Source organism: Lepidochelys kempii, chromosome 3 (genome assembly GCF_965140265.1).
Source record: "Lepidochelys kempii isolate rLepKem1 chromosome 3, rLepKem1.hap2, whole genome shotgun sequence".
NCBI classification, from domain to species: Eukaryota; Metazoa; Chordata; order Testudines; family Cheloniidae; genus Lepidochelys; species Lepidochelys kempii.
In genome coordinates, this window is record NC_133258.1 from 73571517 (window position 1) to 73594111 (window position 22595).

The 22595-nt window shown below is 39.9% G+C and overlaps 2 protein-coding genes across 7 annotated transcripts in view; one reads left to right on the top strand and one right to left on the bottom strand.

Moving 5' to 3' along the window:
* Positions 1-22595, top strand: part of KLHL32 (kelch like family member 32) — a 247313-nt gene that overhangs the window by 212690 nt on the left and 12028 nt on the right. For 3 of the 5 annotated variants that reach the window (XR_012158001.1, XR_012158002.1, XR_012158003.1), the window contains one exon: positions 6104-6302. The exons of the other annotated variants lie outside the window; for them this stretch is intronic. The gene's annotated coding sequence lies outside the window, so the exon portion shown is untranslated. Of the gene's footprint in view, positions 1-6103; positions 6303-22595 lie in introns of those variants that run through there. 5 annotated transcript variants of the gene reach the window in all.
* MMS22L (MMS22 like, DNA repair protein) overlaps positions 1-22595 on the bottom strand; it is a 151157-nt gene that overhangs the window by 2452 nt on the left and 126110 nt on the right. Inside the window, exons 20-24 of one of the 2 annotated variants that reach the window (XM_073336800.1) lie at positions 20204-20373; positions 10585-10796; positions 6065-6231; positions 4539-4635; positions 3356-3523 (exon numbers count right to left, since the gene is read on the bottom strand). In XM_073336800.1, the coding sequence (XP_073192901.1) occupies positions 3356-3523; positions 4539-4635; positions 6065-6231; positions 10585-10796; positions 20204-20373 (814 nt within the window). Of the gene's footprint in view, positions 1-3355; positions 3524-4538; positions 4636-6064; positions 6232-10584; positions 10797-20203; positions 20374-22595 lie in introns of those variants that run through there. The other variant, XM_073336801.1, reaches the window with a different exon arrangement.

Sequence of the window (22595 nt, forward strand, 5' to 3'; positions counted from 1 at the left end):
ACTTCCTTTAGTTTGTTTGGCACATAGTAAATGGAATATCTTCAAGATCTAAGTAAACTTTCCTCCTAAGCTAGACACATCTTTATTTTAAATTGTGTATTTACTTGTCTAGCTGAGGCTCAAAACGAGAATCATGTAGAGAGCTCACTATGTTACCACATATTTAATTTTTGTCTAGTATATTGGATATGTAGTTCATGGAGTGGTGGTTCCAAAATGGCACACTATGACAGGCTGCTAGAATGGGCTTAGAAAGAAGGTTAAAGATATCACCATATCATTAGTTTATTATCCACTAAGACCTTTATGTAAAGAACAGATTTCTATATTTTTCTTCACAAAATATCCTTCTCAATCATTTCAATTCTACAAATACGGTTTAACATGAAAATCACAGCAAATATATGCAACCGAACATTTCATAGTGTCATTACCAGTGGAATTTCTTGGCTTTGTTTCTGATTTACATGGGATCTGAACTTCAACAAATGTAAGCATACATAGAATAATACGTAATTATGTACATAGATATTTATGCTTAGAGGATCTAGATTTGAGAAAGAGAGCTTTTTACTAGGATGACTGTATTTTCATTGTTCATGGATAAGGCTACGATTATTATCCGTGACTTCCAGTGACCTCTGTGACATTGGGGGCCCCCTCAGCTGACCACCCACCCTGTAGGGTAAAAAACTGCTATCTGACTGAATGTGCTACTTAGAGGGTACTGAGCCTGCTCACATGAACTAAGCATGCTCATAACATCTGCTGAAGCCAGCAGTAGGGGACTCCTGCAGCAGCCCAGCTTCCGGGGGGTGGCCGCCGGTGCCAGCGGGGACCCTGAACTCCCCAGCTGCCAGCGGTGGCAGGGGCCTCCCTGCAGCTGCTCAGCCACCATGAGCAGCCAGTTTCCGCCCCCCACCCTGGCCACAGGCAGAGGGATCCTGGAGCTGCTCAGCAGCTGCAGGCAGGGAGACCCTGCAGCACCCAGGGGCAGGGTGCTGGACCCTCCTCCCTCCCCAGTTTGTCAGGAATGTTCTTAGTAAAAATCAGGGACACGTCACGGCTTCCGTGATTTTTTGTTTCTTGCCCGTGACCTGTCCCCGACTTTTACTAAAAATATCTATGACAAAATCAGAGCCTTATTCATGGATCACCTTAAAGGGGTGGACAGGGAAGCAGTTTATAAATAAAGTTTTTACACATTTATAGAGAAAACATCGTGGAAAACATTAACACCAGATCTTAGAGTATGTATTATGAGGTTATTACTAAAGAAAACTTGACTGTTTGGTAATCACCTAGTATATTCTTGGGGAAGTTCAAACAAACTGTCTTTTTACGCTCTGTTAGCAAATGGATGAGCTTTGCTTTATTGACAGTATAAAAAAATGTTATATAAAAGTGTCTACAGACTACATGATCAAAAGGAAACATTCAGGGAATTTGAAAACCCTCCTATGACTAGCGGAATAGCAGTCTAACACAGCATGTACTTATTTAAAATAGAAGCGACTATTTTTTTGTGGCGGGCTATAAAAGGAGAGAAACTTAATAAAAATCATGCCATGTTTTATTTTACATTTAACTCCTTTCATTTGTACTGTCTGCTGAAAATGAAACTTGTACCATGGTCAATGATTGAAAAATATGCTTATTCACTTTACATATATTATGGGTTGGCGTTTGTATGACTATATAAAATACAAAAGGAATATAATATTTATAGCCCCAGTCCTGCAGAGTTACACACTTATTTAACTTCACACATTGTGGGTAAAATCCAGACCCCACTGAAATCAATGGCAAAACTTGCAAAGGAGCCTAGATTCATTCACCCTTTCAGTAGCCCTGGTCCCCCTCAGCAAGGAACTTAAGCAACAACATAACTTTAAGCACTTCTAGAGCCTAAAACTCCATCTACACTACAGCACTTGCAGCTGTGTCACTGTAACGCTTGTGGTGGAGATGTTCTCCTGTCAGCTTAATAACTCCTGCCTCCACGAGAGGTGGTAACTATGTTGGCGGGAGAAGCTCTCCCAGGCTTCTCCCACCGACATAGCGTTGTCCACAACTGCGCTTAGGTCAGTATAACTTACACCACTCAGGGGTGTGGATTATTACACAGTCATATGCCAGCTGAACAGGAAACATCAATTTACATATTTGATCCTTAGCTAGATCCAAAAGCAATAAATGTGAGAATAATTGCAACCTAAGAGAGTTAATATTCTACATGGTTACACACTGTACTCATGTTGGACCAAACATTACACGTTTAATGTGCATATTACTCAATTAAAAAAACTGACATTAAGTACATTTCGTATTTTTCCTCCATCCTTCTCCCTTCAGTATCAAGGGAATGAAAAGGAACACATTACCTTATTACAGAAAAGTACTGCTACCCCATTATGTTATTCTTACTTTAGTGGGAAAAACAAAAAACCTGAATACCAATCTCTTACTAGTGCTTAGGACCACAGCATGCATTCTATTTTCTTGACTTATAAAAGTGAGACAAATTATACTTTTATGCATGATAAGATGGAATCGTTCCTCCCCATTTAGAATCCTCTAAGTGAGCATCTTCCTTAATATATGTATCCTGCATGACTGTATCCACTCTACAAGCCTGATTTCCTGACCCTTTCTCTCATGCTCCACTGGGAAATCATACATTACCAGTGAATTTCTGGTTCATTATAAAGTATATTTTGGTATCATCTTTTTGTTTTAATTTTAGTATTTTCAGTTTATATTATGTAAAATTAAAATGACTCAGAGGATTTTTTGAAGGATCTGAAATCACCAGCTTTGATTTTATTTTTTTGTTTTAAACTCTGTATAAAAAACCTTAAAATTAATCCATGGATATTTCTTATGCCAAGCCTGAATCAGATATTTACACTAAAATTGCAGTATTAAGCCTTAAAAATAGGGACTTATAGCACAATCAAACTAAGGAACTAAATAGATTGTAAGCTCCTTGGAGCAGGGACTGACTTCCTATTTTGTGTTTGTATCGCATGTAGCATAAAGAGGTCCTGGTCCATGAGTGTGCTCCTAAGTGCTAATGTAATATAAATAACCATTATTTATTTATATGGAAGCCAGCAGGCTCTGCATTAAATTCCTGTGTTTTTGCAAGCCTGGTGTCAAAACATCTGAGAAAGCATTTCACAATTCTAAGTCATCTGTATGTGCTAAAGTTCTAAAAAAAGTTAAATTTCTGGCTGAATATACTTACACATCAGTTACATGAAATCTATGCTGCAGTCTAAAAGTTGCCATCCGTCACAAGAATACACCTCTGTTGTTCACTGACAAAAAGCAATAATAATACAAAGTGTACCTTTGTGCAATGTTTCTGCCTAGCCCTTGTTTGTGCTCTGAATCCTTCAGGGACTGTGTGATTGTTGGAATCAGACTGATAACGAGGTGCTGATCCAAGACTGCCACTACTTCCAGGATGCTGTAAATCTGATGATCATATACTGTGGTATAGTCCTGGATAAACTGCCTGAAGGAGAAACAGGGGCACTTAATGCAAGGTCAAAACTAGATATAGAGAATGTGCAAAGGAACAACCACCAAAAGAGTCTGATCAGCAGAACCATCTTGAATGCATGGAAGTTTTCATTTTATACAAAAGACTTTAGGGGCTGCATTTTCAAAGGCTAATGCTACAGGATCAACATGTACACCTACAAATTTTTACCAGTGAAACTTGAAGCCCTGAGATCCTGCCAGCTGCTCCATGTGGGCTGACCTCTTCGACCAGGGCACTCTGCCCTGAAGCAGGGTCTCCTTGCATGGAGGAGCTTGCAGGATGAGAGCTTAATTATATATAATAGACAAAGTGGTGAGGTGAGGGTATGCAAAATTGGACATAAAATGCCCCCTGAAAAGGTTGAATTTTTTAGCATGTGGGCAGACTGGTGTTCCGGCAAAGAGTCCTACTGATTTCAATGGGGCTGTCCACACAGCTGTTGGCCTGCACACTACACAATACAGGATCAGGGTCTATGTTTGCAAAATTTCTTTGGGCACTGGGCTCATGCAGTTTGTTCACTGTATGTACATGGGGAATGGGATTCATAGGCAATACAATCCTGTCAAGTTTTGTAAAAAGCTCAATTTTCACAGTGAAAAATCTTCATGTAACAAATTGGGAATTTCAGTAATAAAAAATGTAAAAGCAAAAAAACAGTCAGATGTGCCTTTCAATTTCGGCAATTTGGCTTCTGACATCATGCTTCACCATTTGCACAAGGAGTTTCTCCCATTATGGTTGCAATACATCCCTCTGTTGTTTGTCTTTCAAAACAATATGGAATCCACAGGAAAATTTTTATTTTTTTCTTTCACTTTTTAGCCAACCAGTATTTTAAATCACTGCCAAGAATGCAATAATTTAAGTATCATAAACAAGTAACAGTGCATTAGGTTAGGGATAATTAGTTATGTAAAAAAACATGTTTGCTGTCAAATGCTTTGCAATAGCTGCACTGCCAGTTGGCATATTTTCTGGTTACCTAAACACAGAAGTCAGTTGGGTGGCAGGTTCTCCTCCCGACCCTGCTTGGCAGTCTTCTACCATGTACTGCAGAATCTCACTAGATAGTTTTTTAACTGTTTAAGAAAAATCACAAGATTCACAGGTTAGGTTGGCTACAAAGAACAGAATGAATCATAGACTTATTCAGTAGAAAAGGGGTTTCTCCACCTTTTCCTTTCTGAGGCCCCTCCAACATGCTATAAAAACTCCATGGCCCACCTGTACCATCACAACGTTTTTTCTCTGTATAAAAGCATTAAGGGGTCGGAAGCAGGGCAGTTGCCCGGGGGCCCACGCCACAAGGGGCACCGTGAAACTAAGTTGCTCAGGCTTCAGCCCTAGGTGCTGGAGCTCAGTCCTGCCTGGTGGGGCTTCAGCTTTCTGCCCTGGCCCTAGTGAGTCTTAACACCAGCCATGTTTGGCAGATCCCCTGAAACCAGCTCGTGGCCCGTGGTTGAGACCCCCTGCAATAGAACTCTTACCGCCCCACTGTCAGGATTGAAATACATAGATTTTAAGCACCATCTTTTTAAAAAGGGGAAAATTTAGATTTTAAGCATTATCCCCTAAAGACGTACACGCTCCATGGAAATGGAGGTATATATTTCAGTTTGGGTTTTGTTTGTATTCTTTAGATCATTCCCACTCTGAATGAGAAGGAAGCAGTCAGGCCATTCTAGCCTGCTCAAAATTAAGAACAGGAACTATCACCAACAGTACTACTGTTTTCTTTCTCTCTTTTTTTAAAGTATGGAATATATTTATCCTTCCTTCCACCCCAATTTATTTGGAATAATACTCATTTGCAATGATAATTTCCTTCTTTTATAAATTTGGAGCTGTATTCAACCCTGGGTTATGTTGGGTTCCTGGTCTTGGCAGAAAGTCAGCCTACAGAGGGTCATGGCAGTAAAAGTCTTAGCCAGCTCATGCTTCAAGAAGGGGGCTAACGCAGCTGCAAAGTGGATGGTACTGGCTGGGACATATGTGGCTGTTGGAGGATACACAGATTCAAGTGCATCTCGAACATATTCTGCCCTTGAAACTTCTGTGGGTCACAGTTAAAAGATGAGTAGACAGAACCCTAGGAAAAGGCAGAGGTGAAAGCTTCCACTGGCAGAGGGAAGTGGAAATCGCACCCCTATGTCGACTACCCACACAGTGGGAGGATGACTTGAGTTCTTTATTTTTATTGGTGGGTTGTGCAATCACAATCAAACTCAGAACTGTACCAAGTTAATGTTCATAATTATTCTCAATATTGTGATGTCTTTGCAAATCAGTGCACTACTTCAGCCTTTGCCTCAGATATCTTGGAGGGAGAAGTCTCAGATCAGGTAAAGAACAGGCAATAGGAATGCACATTTCCCCATATCATCCTGCCACTGTGCCTCAACCACTCTCTGCAGTGTAATAAACCTATCTACTTGGATGAAAAGTGCTCAGTACGTATAAAATATCACACATGTACAAGTGTATATTTAAAGTTAACAAGCATCTCACCTTGTGTTTCATTAACTAATACCATGCATTTCAAAACAGCAGGGAGAAGCAACACAATGTCACATACTTCAGTGCTCTTGGTTCTTTGAAATACTTGAAGGATGAAAGCCAGAACTGAGGCCAGGCGAGGAGGAGGGGAGTTACCTTTGAACTGGAGGTAATTTTCCCTGGAACAAAATAAAGCTCAGTCCATAACTTATTTTTTTCATTAAGCAATGGTACAACAAATAAAATATTACATCCTTTAAATAGAGTATTGCCGTATTTCTTCAAGAGGGCCATTAAGTAGATTTCTCTCATTATGTAGGATCAAGTAATGGCTTCTCTTTGTCTTAGTCGTAGCCCTGGTCTGCACTGCAGGGGGGATCGATCTAAGTTACGCAACTTCAGCTACGTTATTCACGTAGCTGAAGTCGACGTACTTAGATCTACTCACCACAGTGTCTTCACTACGGTGAGTCGACTGCTGCTGCTCCCCCGTCAACTCTGCCTACACCTCTTGTGGCGGTGGAGTACAGGAGTCAACGGGAGAGTACTCGGGGATCGATTTATCACGTCTAGATTAGACACGATAAATCAACCCCCGCTGGATCGACTGCTGTCCACCGATCCGGCAGGTAGTATAGACATACCCTTAGAAATGATTCACAATTAGGGTGACCAGATGTCCAAATTTTAAAGGGACAGTCCCGATATTCAGGGTTTTGTCTTATATAGGTGCCTATTACCCCACACCCCATCCCAATTTTTCACACTTGCTATCTGGTCACCCTACTCACAATTCAGCAGAGCACCACCAAGTAGGGGCTTACAACTCACCTATTGTTGTGCTAACCCAGAAATGGCAGCTATCACAATTATGGTCAAATGCTCAAATATGTCTAATAAAAGCTGAATCCACAAAAAAAAAGGAGACAACTTTTGATTGCGCAAAACCCAATTATACACATGTAAATGGCTCCTTATAAGCAATGATACTCAAGGACATATCCTTAAATGCATAAGCTCTTTTCAAAGCCACACCATATTTGACCTTTTGCATTTATGCTCTGTGGGCAAACTTCTCCTTCTCAGATCCCTATTTGAGATCTCCACTCCAATTATCTGCTCTCCTTAAACAAACATACAGAACTCCCACTGTGTAAGTTGACTTTTTCCTTTGTTTCCAGGAAACATCCACCAGATTTCCAAGGACAAAATATCCGAAATAGCATGACCTTGAAAATAGGCCTCCAAAATATTTTAAGAACTCTTAGTCAATTATTTTATTTCTTACATGCTTTCCGGTTGACTAAAACCCTAAGAACTTTAACTATTCACAGTCCATATGGTTTGAAATTATATTAACACTAATATATAACTATAATTAACACTAACTGGATACTACTTCATCTTTGCCAACGTTATATTGTAAAGGGACAGACAACCTCCACCTCTGCTCAGCCAGAATAAATACAGCAGGCTCAAATATAAAACTGGTCACAAAGACGAACGGTAACTGACACCGTAGGGCAGAAATGAATTTTGACATCAAGCACATTTTAAGTATTCCAACTTGATGACTTCAGTTGTTGTTTTTCACCAAGAGGATGCAAGAATCTGAGCCATAGTTAGTCAGAAATTAGGAATGAGTTTATTGAAATATAAAGACAACCCTTGGATTTTATGAGCTCAAGAGAAAATATATGTAGTACAATAACATAACATTGTATTTACTCATCAGGTAGTACAATCCCTTATGGAGCATGCAAAATAACTTTCCAGATATCTAGCACTAGGTTAAAAAAAAAAAAATAAATATTGCCCATGAAGAATAAGGCCTGGTCTACATTAGAAACTTAAATTGATATAGCCACGTCTCTCAGGGGTACAAAAAATCTACACCTGAGAGATGCAGCTATATCAACATAACTGCCAGTATAGACAGCACTAGAATTCTTCCCTTGACTTAGCTGCCGCATCTTGGGGAGGTGGAGTAACTGCGCTGATGGGAGAAACCCTCCTGTCAGTAGAGGCAGTGTCTGCTGAAATGGTTTATATGTAGACAAGCCCTTAGTCTACCTTGCCCCAGCTCTTCCCTGCCTTATCTCAAGTGAGAGCTGGTCAGGAATTTTTCAATGAAATGGATTACATCACGAAATGCTGATTCCTTGAAACCGGAACTTTTAGCGGGAACCTATCAATTTTGACAAAACGTTTATTGGGAATGTTTCTCAGGTGGAGGATGGAATTTCTGGTCAAAACCAGAAACAGACGTTCCACCACAGAATAACCAATAGCCCAATGGTTAGAGAACTCAGGAATGCAGGAGACCCAGCTTCATGTAACTGCTCTGCCTGATTCAGAACTTGGACTTACACTTGGTTCTCCCACATCCCAGGTAAGTGCCCTAACCACCAGGCTATTGGGCATTCTGGGGTGGATGGTGGGGGTCTTTCTCTGTTTTTTCACCAAAAATAAAAAATTGAGATCTCCCCGTTTTGGAACAGGAAAAATTTTGAAATCTCAAAAATGTTAATAGGCCTGGAAAACTGTTTCCCATCCCACTCTACTCCCAGTCTCCATTCTCCCTGGCTCCTTGCCCAACCAGTCCCAGACGTTCCCTGGGTCTTCATCTGATCTCAATCCCTCAACCCACTGGCTCCCAGTCCCCATCTCCCCTACCTGCCTCCCAGTTTCTTTGTCCAGCAAGCTCCAGTCTTTCATACCCCAACCGCATTATTCCAGTTTCCCCTCTCCTACCATCCTTCTTTTCCTCTCTGCCACCAAGGTTCCTTGTTTCAATCTATTCCCTATGCCTCCCAGTCTGGCTCTTGTCCTCTCTGCTTTAGAATCAACCAGCTTTTTCCTTCATGCTGTCTGAGCCAGTGGGAAGGTACTGAGAACACAAGAGAGACAGGATCTCTGTTTCAAGTTCCAGTGTCCATAAGTAGCCCCGAGCAGCAATCGCAAGAAAAGTCATTCTCTCAGCCCCAGGATGGATGGAATCTTTGGGGAATTTAGCTGTGAAGCTCTAGCAAGTTTCTACTGAGCATGTGTGAACTGTGATTTTCCAATGGCTTATAATTTAGCCAAATTTGGGGGGATTGTTCCTGACAAAAAAGCCACCCTAGTGCCAAAGTTCAAGTCCCTGCTCCAAAGTATAGAGGCATTAGAGCATCTCAAAGAAAAGGTCACCAGAATTTTTTAAAATGGGCAAGCCAATGTATTTTTCCCTAGCCTCATTCTCGGGTTTGTCTGAAATTTTCCAGATATATTCAGTCTGCAGCAAAAACCCAACATGTAAAATTTCAGACCAAACAGTTAAAATTTGGCAAATTTACAAGCAACTGAAAACAGGGTCTTATAATGGGAAGTGTCAAGCAACCTTAATAACAGACAATGCTAGTAGACCCATGTATAATAATAGATGATACCACCACCACCTTCACTAAACACTTATAAAGTGCTTTCCATGGGTAGATCTCAAAGCACTTTACAGAGGTGGGTGGAAATATTATGCCAACATTACCTATTAAGTAACTGAGGCACTGAGTGGTAAAGTGATTTGCCCACAGTCAGAGTCAACAGCAGTGCTCTAAATAGACCCTGATCTTCTGCCTCCCAGTCCAGTGCCCCATCAATGAGCCAGACTACCTCTGATATTATCTGTCACATTATTAGAGGTTACAGTACAGTATCTAGTTTCTCAAGGATTTGATTGAGGGACGTAGGCAGTAAGTTTATTTGGTGTTTGGGGAAGAGTACTTTAAAATAGTTTTGTGGTGTTTTAATTGTTAAATTCAAGCTGCTGCACATGTGTCCAGAGGCTAAGGGTAAATTTAAAATGAATAATGGCCCCAGTGCAGGACATTTGTCTTCTCTTCTGTTCTTTATCGTGTCTGCTCCCAGTCCACAAGGACCAGGATCTCTGATGAACTATTCAACGGAGTCCTGAACCGAGGGTCATTTCAGAGTCTCTATTCTCCCTGCTGTTTTCCAGCCTGCACATTCAGGAAGTAATAGACCAAAAATAAAAATATTTGCACTGCTTTATCTTTTTCCCCACTTCAACCTCATTTAAAAGAAAACTGAAATAAACCAATATAATAAAGTATTTGACACGAGAACTCTTTTCACACAGAAGTCACTAAAAATGTAAATCCCGTAGACATTCATTCATCTTAAAAAAAAAAGACATGCCACCTGAAAAGTATGCTCTTAGCTGATCTGTATAATCTGTGTTCTCATTACAGTTATCCTCATTCCCCCCACCATCAACCACCCTCTGATGTTTGCTACAGCCAACTATTGCATCTTGACTTAATTTAGATTAAAAGCTCTTTGCAGCAGGGACTGTCTCTTATGTGTTTGTACAACACGCAGCACATGGGGCCCAGATCCAGACTGAAGGCTGTATGCACTACTCCAATATAAACAATAATAATAATAAATAGTACCCTTGTCCCCCCCATGGATTATTTGGGAAGAAGTCAAGTCTAGGTGTCTACAAACTGGTTTTCTCCTTCTCCAGGCCTTACTTTATGACATGTGCAGTGGTCTTTCGCAGATGTAAGGTCTGTGGGATGGTAATAGAATTGCACAATGCCAGCAGCATGGGATGCTGTCCAATTCCTGGAGAAGATGGTGAAGGAGGGAGAAAGCGCCCAAAATACTGCTGAATAACGCTTCCTAGAAGTTGGTTCAAATAGGCACCTTGAGTTTGGGACTGACAGCATATAAAGGACAAGCCCTGTGGAAAGTAAAAAAATTGAACAAGTATAAATATAAACAAGCATCCAACATCCCCCTTCTAACTGTAACAGCTTCTGAGGCCTAAAGCTGTGTGTGAGCTATTCCTGCATGCAGAATGGTAACTGTGGCTCACACGTTCACTTCATAACTACGGAATCTCATTGTTTTGTAAAGCACATTGTGATACTGGAGTATGAAAGGCACCAATCCAAGTTAAATATTGTTCCTATTAATGACATAATAGAAAAAGTACTTATTAGAATAAAGATCTGATAGGAGAGTGCTGGGGCATGACATGAAACAAGTTTGTTTGAGTTAGACACCCAGCTATACTGGATTTTTGGGTAGGGGGGTTGCACCAGTTTAACGCAACACTTGCTTCAGTGCAACTTATCCTGGATACATCACACCTTTCCGCTTTGCACTGGTACAGGCTATCTTTTGGTGTACCTACAATGATTTAATTACACTGGTTCAGGTACCCCTAATCTGGACAAGTCCTTAGAAGTGAAAACCAACAGTGGAGAGAAGGAAACATCAATAGAATACCAATCCTGAGAGAGGCCTCTGGTCACTGCTGTAATGGTGAGTTTATATTTGCTGCAGGATAGCCAAAGTTCTGTTTTCCTACAATTTTGATTTTCCTTGTGAGACAATCCTTCAGGATAGGATTATAACAAGGACTGCGCTGTCACATCTTCCCATAATGCTTCTACAGCAACCAAGTGTAAATGACACCATCCTAGCTGGTGATGCATTCTACACAAGGAAGGAACTGGTCATTTTCTCCTACTGGGGGCATTCAGGTTGATGAAATAGGGCTGCAAAGGTGTTTTTCCTTATCTGTTGTTCTACCCAAGTGATCATGCTGATTCTATAACAGTTTTATACAAGGTGTACCTGTATCTTATAGCAACTCAAGGAGATGCAGACTGAAACTGACCAGGATCACATCAATTTCACATTGTCCTGGCAATAAGTTAGCTATAAATTTGACTGCTAAAATTATATCATCAGCAGAGGCATATGTGGGAATGAAGAAAATATTGTATACAACCCAAATTTATATAGGTGTAGAGCCAAATTCACAGCAGCAGTGACCTGGTCCATAGTCTTGATGAGTTTTAATATTTTTCAGCTTCCAAAATCTGTTCTATGTTATTTTTGGCACACCATATTCTTCAAATATGATTTTATATTCTAAATTTTGCAGACAGCTGGTCACAGATAGTAAAAACTGAAAAATGTTGAAATTTCAAAGTTGTTTTTATTTCAAAGAGTTTCACTTATTTTTTTAAAATTGAGTTTAAACAAAACTTATTGAAATATTATTTACCAAAACCTAAGACAAAAAAATGGTAGATGATGTCTTGATTATTATTTTTTAATACAAAAAATGAAAAATTTCAATGTAACAACTTTTGGTGAAAATGTTTAATTTTTGAAAAAGGCCATTTCTTTTCCAAAGAAAAATTAGACTAGCTCTAATTTTGGATGTAAAATACACACACACAAATTAAAAGCAGAAAAAAGAAATTAAGAGTCATTCCAGTGGCAACTATCAGAATAAAGTTAGCTCCCTAAAGGAGCTCATGATTGTGGTGTCAAGAGACTATGCAATAATTAATTATTGCTTCTTTTCTTGCTGCCTCTTTCCTAGTGGTGGTTTATTTTACAGAGTAAGGTGAAAAATCATTAGAGATATGTAAAACAAATTGTAGCAATGTAGAGCCTGATTGTTTTTGGTTACAACATTACCAACTCAAAAAAGCAAAATCCATTGTAAAACACAGTGAATAAACTAGGCAGCAAATGTCTGGCCAATGAGTGAGCTGAATAATGTCTTTAGTTAAATTAATGTATACATGTAGCTGTGGAAAAAAAAAATCCCCTACCTGTATAATAGGTTTCTGTGAGAGTAGGTCCATCCCAATAGGTCCTCCTCCCTTCACTGGTGACTGACAGGAAGAAGGATGAGTCAGAGGGGAAAAAAAGAAGCCCTATTCCTGTCACAAAGTGTCATAATGGAGAGTTCACTCAGAAACCAGAAAAAGAAACTTCCTTGGAATTCACACACTAATATGTTGATCAAACAAGTTGGGAGGCTTCTTGACATTTTCTGGAATTGAGAGTTATTTTTCTGGAGAACAGATGTTTTGGTTCCATTGTCAGGGAAGAGAGAAATCCAGAAACTCAAGAACCAAGGAGCTTAAGGACCTGTCTGACAGACACATGTTGCCTGAGGATAACCCAGACACCACTGAAAGAATGTTTTAAGTGTGTCTTATGTGAAATACATGCAGGTTGTTATTGAAACTTATTTATTATGGTCTTGTATCTTGTATCTTCTGATGAGATGGTGCACTAGATGTACATGGAAGATTGCTTCTTGTGTCACAGCTGTTAATAAGACTTAAGGGATTCCATATTGAATTTCCTTTATTCCAAAAACTAGCACAGCTACCTGCAATCTAAGACTACTCTCAAGTCTCCTGAATGCTTCAACACTAGAAACAGGAGAGAAAAGACATTCATCTAGCTGAGCTGAGGGACAGGAAGAACACCACATAACTTGGGAGTATAGGATACACTTGTTTACAGCTTCTCCTTTCCACAGGTTAAAGAAATAATATTATTAACAACAACAACAACATTATTATTAAAGGATTAGAGCTTGAGAGAAACAAAGCAAATTCTCAGAGCCAGGTGAAAAGACAGAAATAATCCACTTGGCTGATAGTGTGTTTTCTTATTCTTAGGAAATGGGTAATTCTGCTCCTAAAAGTAGCCATCCTAACAAAGACCATACCAAAAAGCGTGCCTTCACTGAATAACTGGGACAGAAGTGATTGATTGTTCTGAAATACAGACACATACTCCACTGGCTAAAAATTTAACAAAAAAGTTGACAAAGTTGAAGTAGCATCCCTGATTCTAGGTCATCAGTAGCCAAAATAATACGATTTAAGTTACTTTTCATTTTTCTTTAATTATTTTATAGAGCTATCTATCTTGACACCCAAACAAAAAACTCTGGTGACAAAAGATTTATTTAGAATTGTGCTGAAGCCTTTCATTCCTGAATCAAATACCTTTCTAAAGATGCTTCCATTTTCCTGTCTGATGGATCAGATAAAGCTACCTCTTCAAAAGACATATACGATTTTGTAGATCACCCAGTAATATGGGAGTCTATTTTTAGAAAGGCCCCCAGACCATTCTTCTCCTTAGGGGAGGGTATTATATGCTTTTTGGCAGAGGAAATTTAGCACTTCATGGGTGATAAACTTCCCCCGCACGGGTCTTCTGTCTCACGGACCTTTATTCTAGATTGGAAATAGTGCGAAAACACCTTTCTTTTTGTGAGCATCAGGAAAAACACTTCTCTGTAGTAGCAGAATCCTCAGTCAAGTCTTGGGCACTGATCGCATTAGGTGGCTCATGTCCTCTTCTTTAAAGTGCCTCAGAGAAGAGTCATCAGACTCTGAAGAGGATGCTGAATAAATTTCCTCTGCCTCCTCAAACCTTCTGAGAGAGAAGCTTGGATTTCTTTTTTGCACACAAAGGCATGTCAGAATTGTTGTGCAACATAGGGCTCTTTGTTTGGTGACCAAGAGTACTTCTTGCTCTTATAGTGTTTAGAGAAGGCAAGATCTCCATGGAGGCCAAGATAGAGAGTTGATGCAGTAGCATCAGAGACTTTGGCTTCACTGAGGTATTTTGCCAGCTCCATATCCTAAGTGGCAAAGTGGATTGAGCAAAAGCTCTGTAAGGTGACTTGGAGAAATGTTCATGTCACCAGTGGCCAAGGAAGCAAATACAAGGAGGGGTACTATCTTCTTTTGGTAGATCCTGTCAGAAGTTAGCTGGGAACCTGCCCTCTCGTGTGAAGGAAAGGACGAACCTACATTGCTAGACTGCAGCTGCCTGCGTTTTGGACTGGAGGTTTGACCTCAGCCATTTCAGACACACAGACCTTCTTTATACAACAGATAGGCATTACAGAGAATGTGGATAAAGGCTGCCTTATTTTTCTCCACTTTTGCCATGTTTTTCAGGCATCTTCTGAAGAAAGAAAAAAAATAGTCTCCTGAGGAGAAGTGCATGCCAGCATCATCTCCTCACTTAAGCAGAGTGGCAATAGATTCCTGTGTGCACTAACAGCAGTGACTCTTTCTGTCAGGAAATGCTTCTTTCTTCTGATTCATCCATCTATCTGTCAATCACCTATGAAGAGAGAAGGACCTATTAGTAGGGACTGCTGGTGCTATTCACTGCAGAAACCCCAAGCTGTCTAATGACAACGTTTCATGTCAGTCCTGCTGATGGAATAAATCTATTCACCAGTTAATGTTGTACAGTGCCTATTAAACACATGCTATAATTCACAAAAATGCGGTACTGAACTTGTCCAGATCTTTCACACTACAGTACAGATGAGGGCTTTGAAGGCCTGCCCCTTGAGAGATGCTGAGCATGCTCAATTCCATTAAAGACAACAGGAGCTGCGCATGCATAGTGCCTTTCAGGATCAAGCTCTTACAACTTCTTTATTTAAATAGAAATAATACTGATAATTTGAACAGAGTACACTATAGGCCCCTATATATATAATACATATTCATTCCACATACACACATCATATTCTGTAAGACATTTATACCACTAAATTTGGAAATAATAGCTTTAGTGCACAAACACTTATCTTCATTACTGTTGGCAAATGTATACCAACACTCCTCCAAATCATTTTCTAAATCCATTTTATCAGCAATCAGAACAATTTTCAGATTCCCCGTAATAAATTTCAGCAATTCACTAATACATAAAATCAGATCACAACAATGTTTCCAAAGGAATAAAATGCCTAATGTTGGATGTTATATGCCTTGCCTCATCTCACAATTAAAAACAATTCCATAAAAACTTTAAAATGGCCATCCATTCATTTTTTTGGTGCCTCACCTTCTAATGTCTGACACTTAACCACTCTGCACACAACTTCGACAACAAATCCTATCAAATTCTTAACTACAGCATTTCCTAGGTCATCAGCTGTCTTAAGAACAGTCTGTACAATGGTAGAAGAAACAACCTCCCTTCAGCACCTCTTAAGACAAGAAAAAGTACCAGTTTAAAATTGTGAAGTGATGCCAGGGCCTCAGCAAGCCTGAGAAGGCTGGATCAATTATGGAACACTAAGAAATCTCCAGGAATTATCCTGAATGTAGTGGAGAATGGACCCTGGGTATCAGGAACCCCTCGAGATGTGTACATGTTACTTAGGGTTTTCTGAACCCAAACCTAGTGGTAACTATCTTTTCTTCCAGACAGTTTCAGGAAATAAATCAGTGTGAACATACCTCCTTCTCTGATGAACGATTGGCACAAACTTGAGAGCTTTTGCCCCCAAATCCCTTTTTATTGAGACCAAAGCACATATCTAAAACAACAACATTAGCTCACATTTATTTAAGCAGCTAACTAAAATTAAATAAAATAAATGCAGTAAATGTAATTAGACAAACCAACATAACACTCTATGGCCAATCTTAATGGAGTTCTTAATTTATGCACATGGCATTCAGACATATGCAATGGGCACCCTAGATATACCTGATATTTACTTTCATCTCTTTAAAACATATCTACAGTCTGGGGGTTTTAGCATAGTTAGAACATATCTCAGTGATGATAAGGAACTGCCCACAATAATACTTACCTGAGATACTAATAAACCACACCTATCCATGCTGTAGCCCTCAAAGTACTCATGACACAGAAAATCAAAAGAAAAAAAGGAGGAGGGGGGGAGAGAGAGAGAGGGAGAGAGAGAGAGGAGCTCTGCCATATTCCCTAAAAGATCTGGGCTTTGCCACTATAAGTTAGGGAAGTTCCAGAGTTAAGGACCCCTTAGGAAGAGAGCCAGGTCGCTAGCCCCCTTCTTTTTAAAATCAGGACCATGTTGCCTTGAATAATTTGCCAATTGCAACTGCAATAGTATCACATGGGGAGTGCGATGGTTTGGCAAATCTGTCTGCATACAAACTTCTGAACTCTGGTGGATTTTATGAAACGTATTTGGAAAAAGAACAGAAGTATTTGTGGCACCTTAGAGACTAACAAATTTATTTGAGCAGAAGCTTTTGTGGGCTACAGCCCACTTCATCGGATGCATAGAATGGAACATATAAGAAGATATATATACACACACATACAGAGAACATGAAAAGGTGGAAGTCGCCATACCAACTGTAAGAGGCTAATTAATTAAGATGAGCTATTATCAGCAGGACAAAAAAACTTTTGTAGTGATAATCAAGATGGCCCATTTAGACAGTTGACAAGAAGGTGTGAGGATTCTTAACATGGGGAAATAGATTCAATATGTGTAATGACCCAGCCACTCCCAGTCTCTATTCAAACCCAAGTTAATGGTATCTAGTTTGCATATTAATTCAAGCTCAGCAGTTTTTCTTTGGAGTCTGTTTTTGAAGTTTTTCTGTTGCAAAATTGCCACCTTTAAGTCTGTTACTGAGTGACCAGAGAGGTTGAAGTGTTCTCCTACCAGTTTTTGAATGTTATGATTCCTGACATCAGATGTGTGTCCATTTATTCTTTTGCGTAGAGACTATCTGGTTTGGCCAATGTGCATGGCAGAGGGGCATTGCTGGCATATATCACATTGGTAGATGTGCAGGTGAAAGAGCCCATGATGGCGTGGCTAAAGTGATTAGGTCCTATGATGGTGTCACTTGAATAAATATGTGGACAGAGTTGGCATTGGACTTTGTTGCAAGGATAGGTTCCTGGGTTAGTGTTTTTGTTGTGTGGTTGCTGGAGAGTATTTGCTTCAGGTTGGGGGCTGTCTGTAAGCGAGGACTGATCTGTCTCCAAAGATCTGTGAGAGTGAGGGATCATTTTTCAGGATAGGTTGTAGATCTTTGATGATGCTCTGGAGAGGTTTTAGTTGGGGGCTGAATGTGACACCTACTGCCGTTCTGTTATTTTCTTTGTTGGGCCTGTCCTGTAGTAGGTGACTTCTGGGTACTCCTTTGGCTCTGTCAATCTGTTTTTTCACTTCAGCAGGTGGGTAGTGTAGTTTTAAGAATGTTTAAATGCTTGTTCCATTCTATGCATCCAATGAAGTGGGCTGTAGCCCATGAAAGCTTATACTCAAATAAATGTGTTAGTCTCTAAGATGCCACAAGTACTCCTGTTCTTTTTGAGGATAGATGAACACGGCTGCTACTCTGAAACCTGTCATTGTATTTGGAATCATCCACCTGTTACCAGTGCTGGTGGCACATCTCTCCCAGACCAGTAACAATGGAGAGTCATTAGCATGAATAGACACAAGAGTAAGAGCACCTTAGAGCAATGGGATGGCTGAAGCCTATGGAAACTGGTTTTCCTCAGATTGTCTGCAGAGGAATGGAAAATCCCCGGAAGGAGAACAAAAAAATCAGACATTAGGACTGGCAGTTAAAAACTCAGATGCTGCGTACACAAAGAGATGTGGTTTCTGGTTCGGAGGGTATCTTTTGACTGTCAGACCAGCTCAAGCTTGCTTGCAGGAGTCAGCAAGGAGAATGCATGACCAGGGAGAGAAGACTGAGTCAGATGAGTCAAGTCCAGGGACTTCTGAAGGGACTGGCTACAAAGCCAAAGACATCTTGGAGTGGTGAGGGGGCAAAGGAGGGAAGGGTTTTGAATGCAGGTTTTTTGCATGGATCTGTAAGTCTATAGGCTCTCTCTATGAATACACCATGTGTGCTTTGCAAAGCGTCATTGTCATGTGCTCCGAAAAGGCTAAACTTTAAACCAGAGTACCCACTAGTAGAGATCTGGAATAGGGTGTGCTGAAGCTATTGGGGAGATTGGAGGGGGCGGGGGCAGCACTGGTCTTACGATCTAGGGCAAGTGGATTGTGGGGTCCCACTTTCACAAAAGGGTACCAGCAGAAAGTCAGCACTCAAGGAGTGAGGCTAGAGGGCAGAAACAATGCCTGGAGCCTGACCAGATTCAAGGCAGGGTGCTCAAAAGCACACGGATCCAGCAGATAGGTCCATACCCAGCAGCGTAGTGAGTGTCCTGCAGGGGGAGCTCAATAAGGACTGTGTCAGGGAGCGAAACCAGGGAGTACTGTTTGATTTGTAATGAAAGAGGTTCCGGGGATCTGGCAATTTTTTTACATTCATAATGATGCATTCATGATGCATCAAGCCCAGAGGTGCCGGGGTTCAGCACTGACACAAATTAAGCACTGCCAGAGAGACAGGACCCAAACCATCTAGGACTTCATAGAAAATCATGATCTGAAGACTACACCCAGAAGACTACTGGTTTTCAGCACAGACTACAGAGCACCAGTGTAATATACCCTGTGGATGAAATACCACTTAGCAAGCAGGCAGCCACATTGTGTAGTAATATCAGCTTCCAGATGGTGACAAGGCGTAGACAGCTTCTCAAAGTTCCCACGAACCAGCAAACAACTAAGTCATATACTGCTAGGTCATTATATAGGGATATTAATTTTACTATGACACGCCATCAATCTCAATATGACTTTTGGATAAAGGAAGAAAGCTGTGGGATGTCTACAATGTCACCACAACCTCTGAATTTAATTACTTCCTTTTATTACTTGGTTGCTTTTAAGGACAGTAGCAAGAAGTTTACGCTCAAAGTTTAGATTTTGAGCGACCATAAAAAAGGGTTTTACAGAAAATAATGTGCACATTTCATTATTTTAAAAATAGGTCTTTTCTCTCCTTCACCCCCAATTTAAACAACCTCCTGCACTTCCAATAAACCATACAGCATTTTGAGAGTAAATGAGAATGTGCGTGGGGGGGGGGGAAGGAGGAAGGAAACAGACTACAACCAATACTGGAACAAATGACTGGACCAAATCCACAGTCAAACTACTGAGATAACAACAGGGTCTTCTCAGAAAGTACACAAACATAAAAAACAGTGAAAAATAAACATTTAAAATATCTAATCCTTAGTAAACTAGAGTGTTATTAAAGTATATTTAATAAAGGTATATTTTCAAATACATGTTTGCTTTCTAATCTCAACTAGTGTCCTTTTATCCATTATGCTTATTTGATCTGCTGTCTCATTTCACAAGCCAGTGTTGGTGATAGGTCAGCTAAATCTTCTCTCTACACAACGATCAGGCTGGCATATATTGGAATGCATCCTCCATCACTGCTACACACCCCTCGGGGAGTGGTGAACCCACTGGGGAGGGGTGGTGTTTTTCCCTCCCACTCGCCCCAACAGGAAAAACGCTACTGCTTCTGCTTGAGTTAAATGAGATCAAAGCCATTTTTGTTCCACTGCTGTTCCAGAAGGTGGTTTGCTCGCTGATAGAGCAACTCAGATATTTACCTGAAGATACAGAGGAAGATTTTCCCGAATGGCAGACAGCATAATGGCAGGCAGCTCTTTGTCTTGCTGAAACACAGCAAGCGGCAATAGCAAGCTATCTATGATGCGGAACAACAGCTGTTGTGCTTTCGAAGTTGCCAGTATTGGTGCCCAGGACTTTACAAGGCCTCCTATTGAAGAACAGTCAAGAAACACCCCAAAAAACAAATTACAAGCAGGCAAAAAAATTTCAAGGCAATCTACTGTTACATGATTCCCGGGTAACCATAGCAACCCAGTTGTCTCATTTTCAAGTACAGTCCAACCTGCTTAGTGAACCTGGATACAATGGAAGTCCATTTACACGACAGCAAAATGGAAGTCCCAAATTATTTCAAGGCATGATAACATACAAGTTGTAATTTCAATTACAGTGAAGTTGTTTTGCAAAAGGAATGGCTACAACTTAAAAAGGGGCCACCTTATTATACCTCTGTACTATCAGCGTTCCACTATTTAACTACTATATTTGGCATATTTGTACACTACAGTGGCCTCTCCCACACATGCCATAATATGGGTTCTCAAACTTTTTCAAATCTTCAACAGACAGATTGCCTTTCGCTTCCATTCACAACTGCATAACAGCCCTATGGCAATAAGGAAATTGTTTACAGGGAAGAACAATATTAGAAAAATATTTTATATATATTTTAGCTCCTCTTAATGCAATTTACCAGCTGAAAACAAGGAGAAGCCAGCTTCACATTACCAGATGCCTCTCTATAGACTGCTGGTGGTCCATAGTTTGAAAACTTCCATGCTATACAAGAGCAGCACTTCTTACCTCTTTTCAACACCTTTGTGTACTGATTTGCACAATTCCCTGTCCTTAGTTTTAGTGTCTTACTTACTGATTGTAAAAGGGTGTTATTGTAAAAATACCTTGGCATCCAGCTTTATTAAAGCTGAAGTGCAGTTTTTATTGAGGAAATGGCTGCATACTCAGCAGCATTTTATTACTCAAAGTACAGTGCTACTAATATAAACAATCTAATAAAACAGATTCTTGCCCATACAACGTAGTTCTCATCAACTGAGCACAATTTAAGTGTATATCCAATTATAAACAAGAAAAGGTTTCCTAGGTCAAAAGTACAGGGGCATCCCAAGGAAATACGTTCAAGACTGAATAAGTAATGGAAGACATCAAAAATAGGCTTTTACAAGATGTTATTAATGTATAAAAGTCAACCCATTACCATCTCTAAAAACAGCGAACAACAACATTCATCTTGTGGAGTGAAAGAAAACACAGTGATCAATCATAATGAAACACAGTGATCACTTAGCAATATTTCTAATAATGCTGTCTAGTGCCCCATTTTCTTCCAACTACCATACACAAATATTTCAAAGCAGCATAATCACCCTGACCCAAAGTTCTATGCCCATTATCACGGACACTATGCATTTGGTGGCATAGGGTAATGCAGTTTAGAGATGCGTACAATGCCCATACTTGAGAGGCTTCCAGATTTATCTGGAAAGCATCTTACTGTGTGACTGCAGTTTTACAAGCTCACAGCAGGTGAAGAAATGACTGAGATTACTTTAACTGACAGTACAAAACCATAACTCCCATTTCACTCCTTTTTTACTAAAGGAAAAGGACAATTTTTTTGTATCTAGTGGTACAATTTCAGATTCTGATAATATCACCATTTCTTATGGGAAAGGAAAGAGAGGGAAAAAATACCCTTTAATCACTTTATTATATAAAAAAGGTTCTGGCATCTGGATACCTAACACAGCTCATTTGGTTGATTGCTTTTATTTTCTGATTCCCAGATCTGTATATTCTGGTACATAAGCTTTTACCCATCAATAAATCTGTTAAATCAGATATACATTCAGCATGCTACTCAAATGTTAGTTTTGCTTACTTCAGTAAACAATGCCCACTGTTTTAAAGATGGTGCTTTCGCTACACATATACATGTGCACACAACCCTCTTCATCTTTTATTTAAAGGTAGGTAGGCCTTGGGTCAGATTCTGGCACCTTTATTCATAGGTAGTACCACTTTATTCTTTGAGCAGTCCCACTGGTTTTAATGGCAATGCTCAAGGAGTAAGGAACTATTCAGTGTGGGTAAGGCTCCCAGAATATGGCCTTTAATAATGTGCACACAGGATCAAAGAGAAGAGTGCCAAAGTAACGCTCATTTAATTGATAATTTACATAGTCAGATGCACTACCATAGCATTATAGCAAAGATACTGCAGATTAATAAAAATTCCATTCTGTGGGCATTTTTCCTTGTTTAGTTCCAGTAAAGATTTTCAGTGAACAAAAATATTAAAACCTCATGATTTCAAATAAAAGCTAAACTTTGTTAGTATTCACAGCA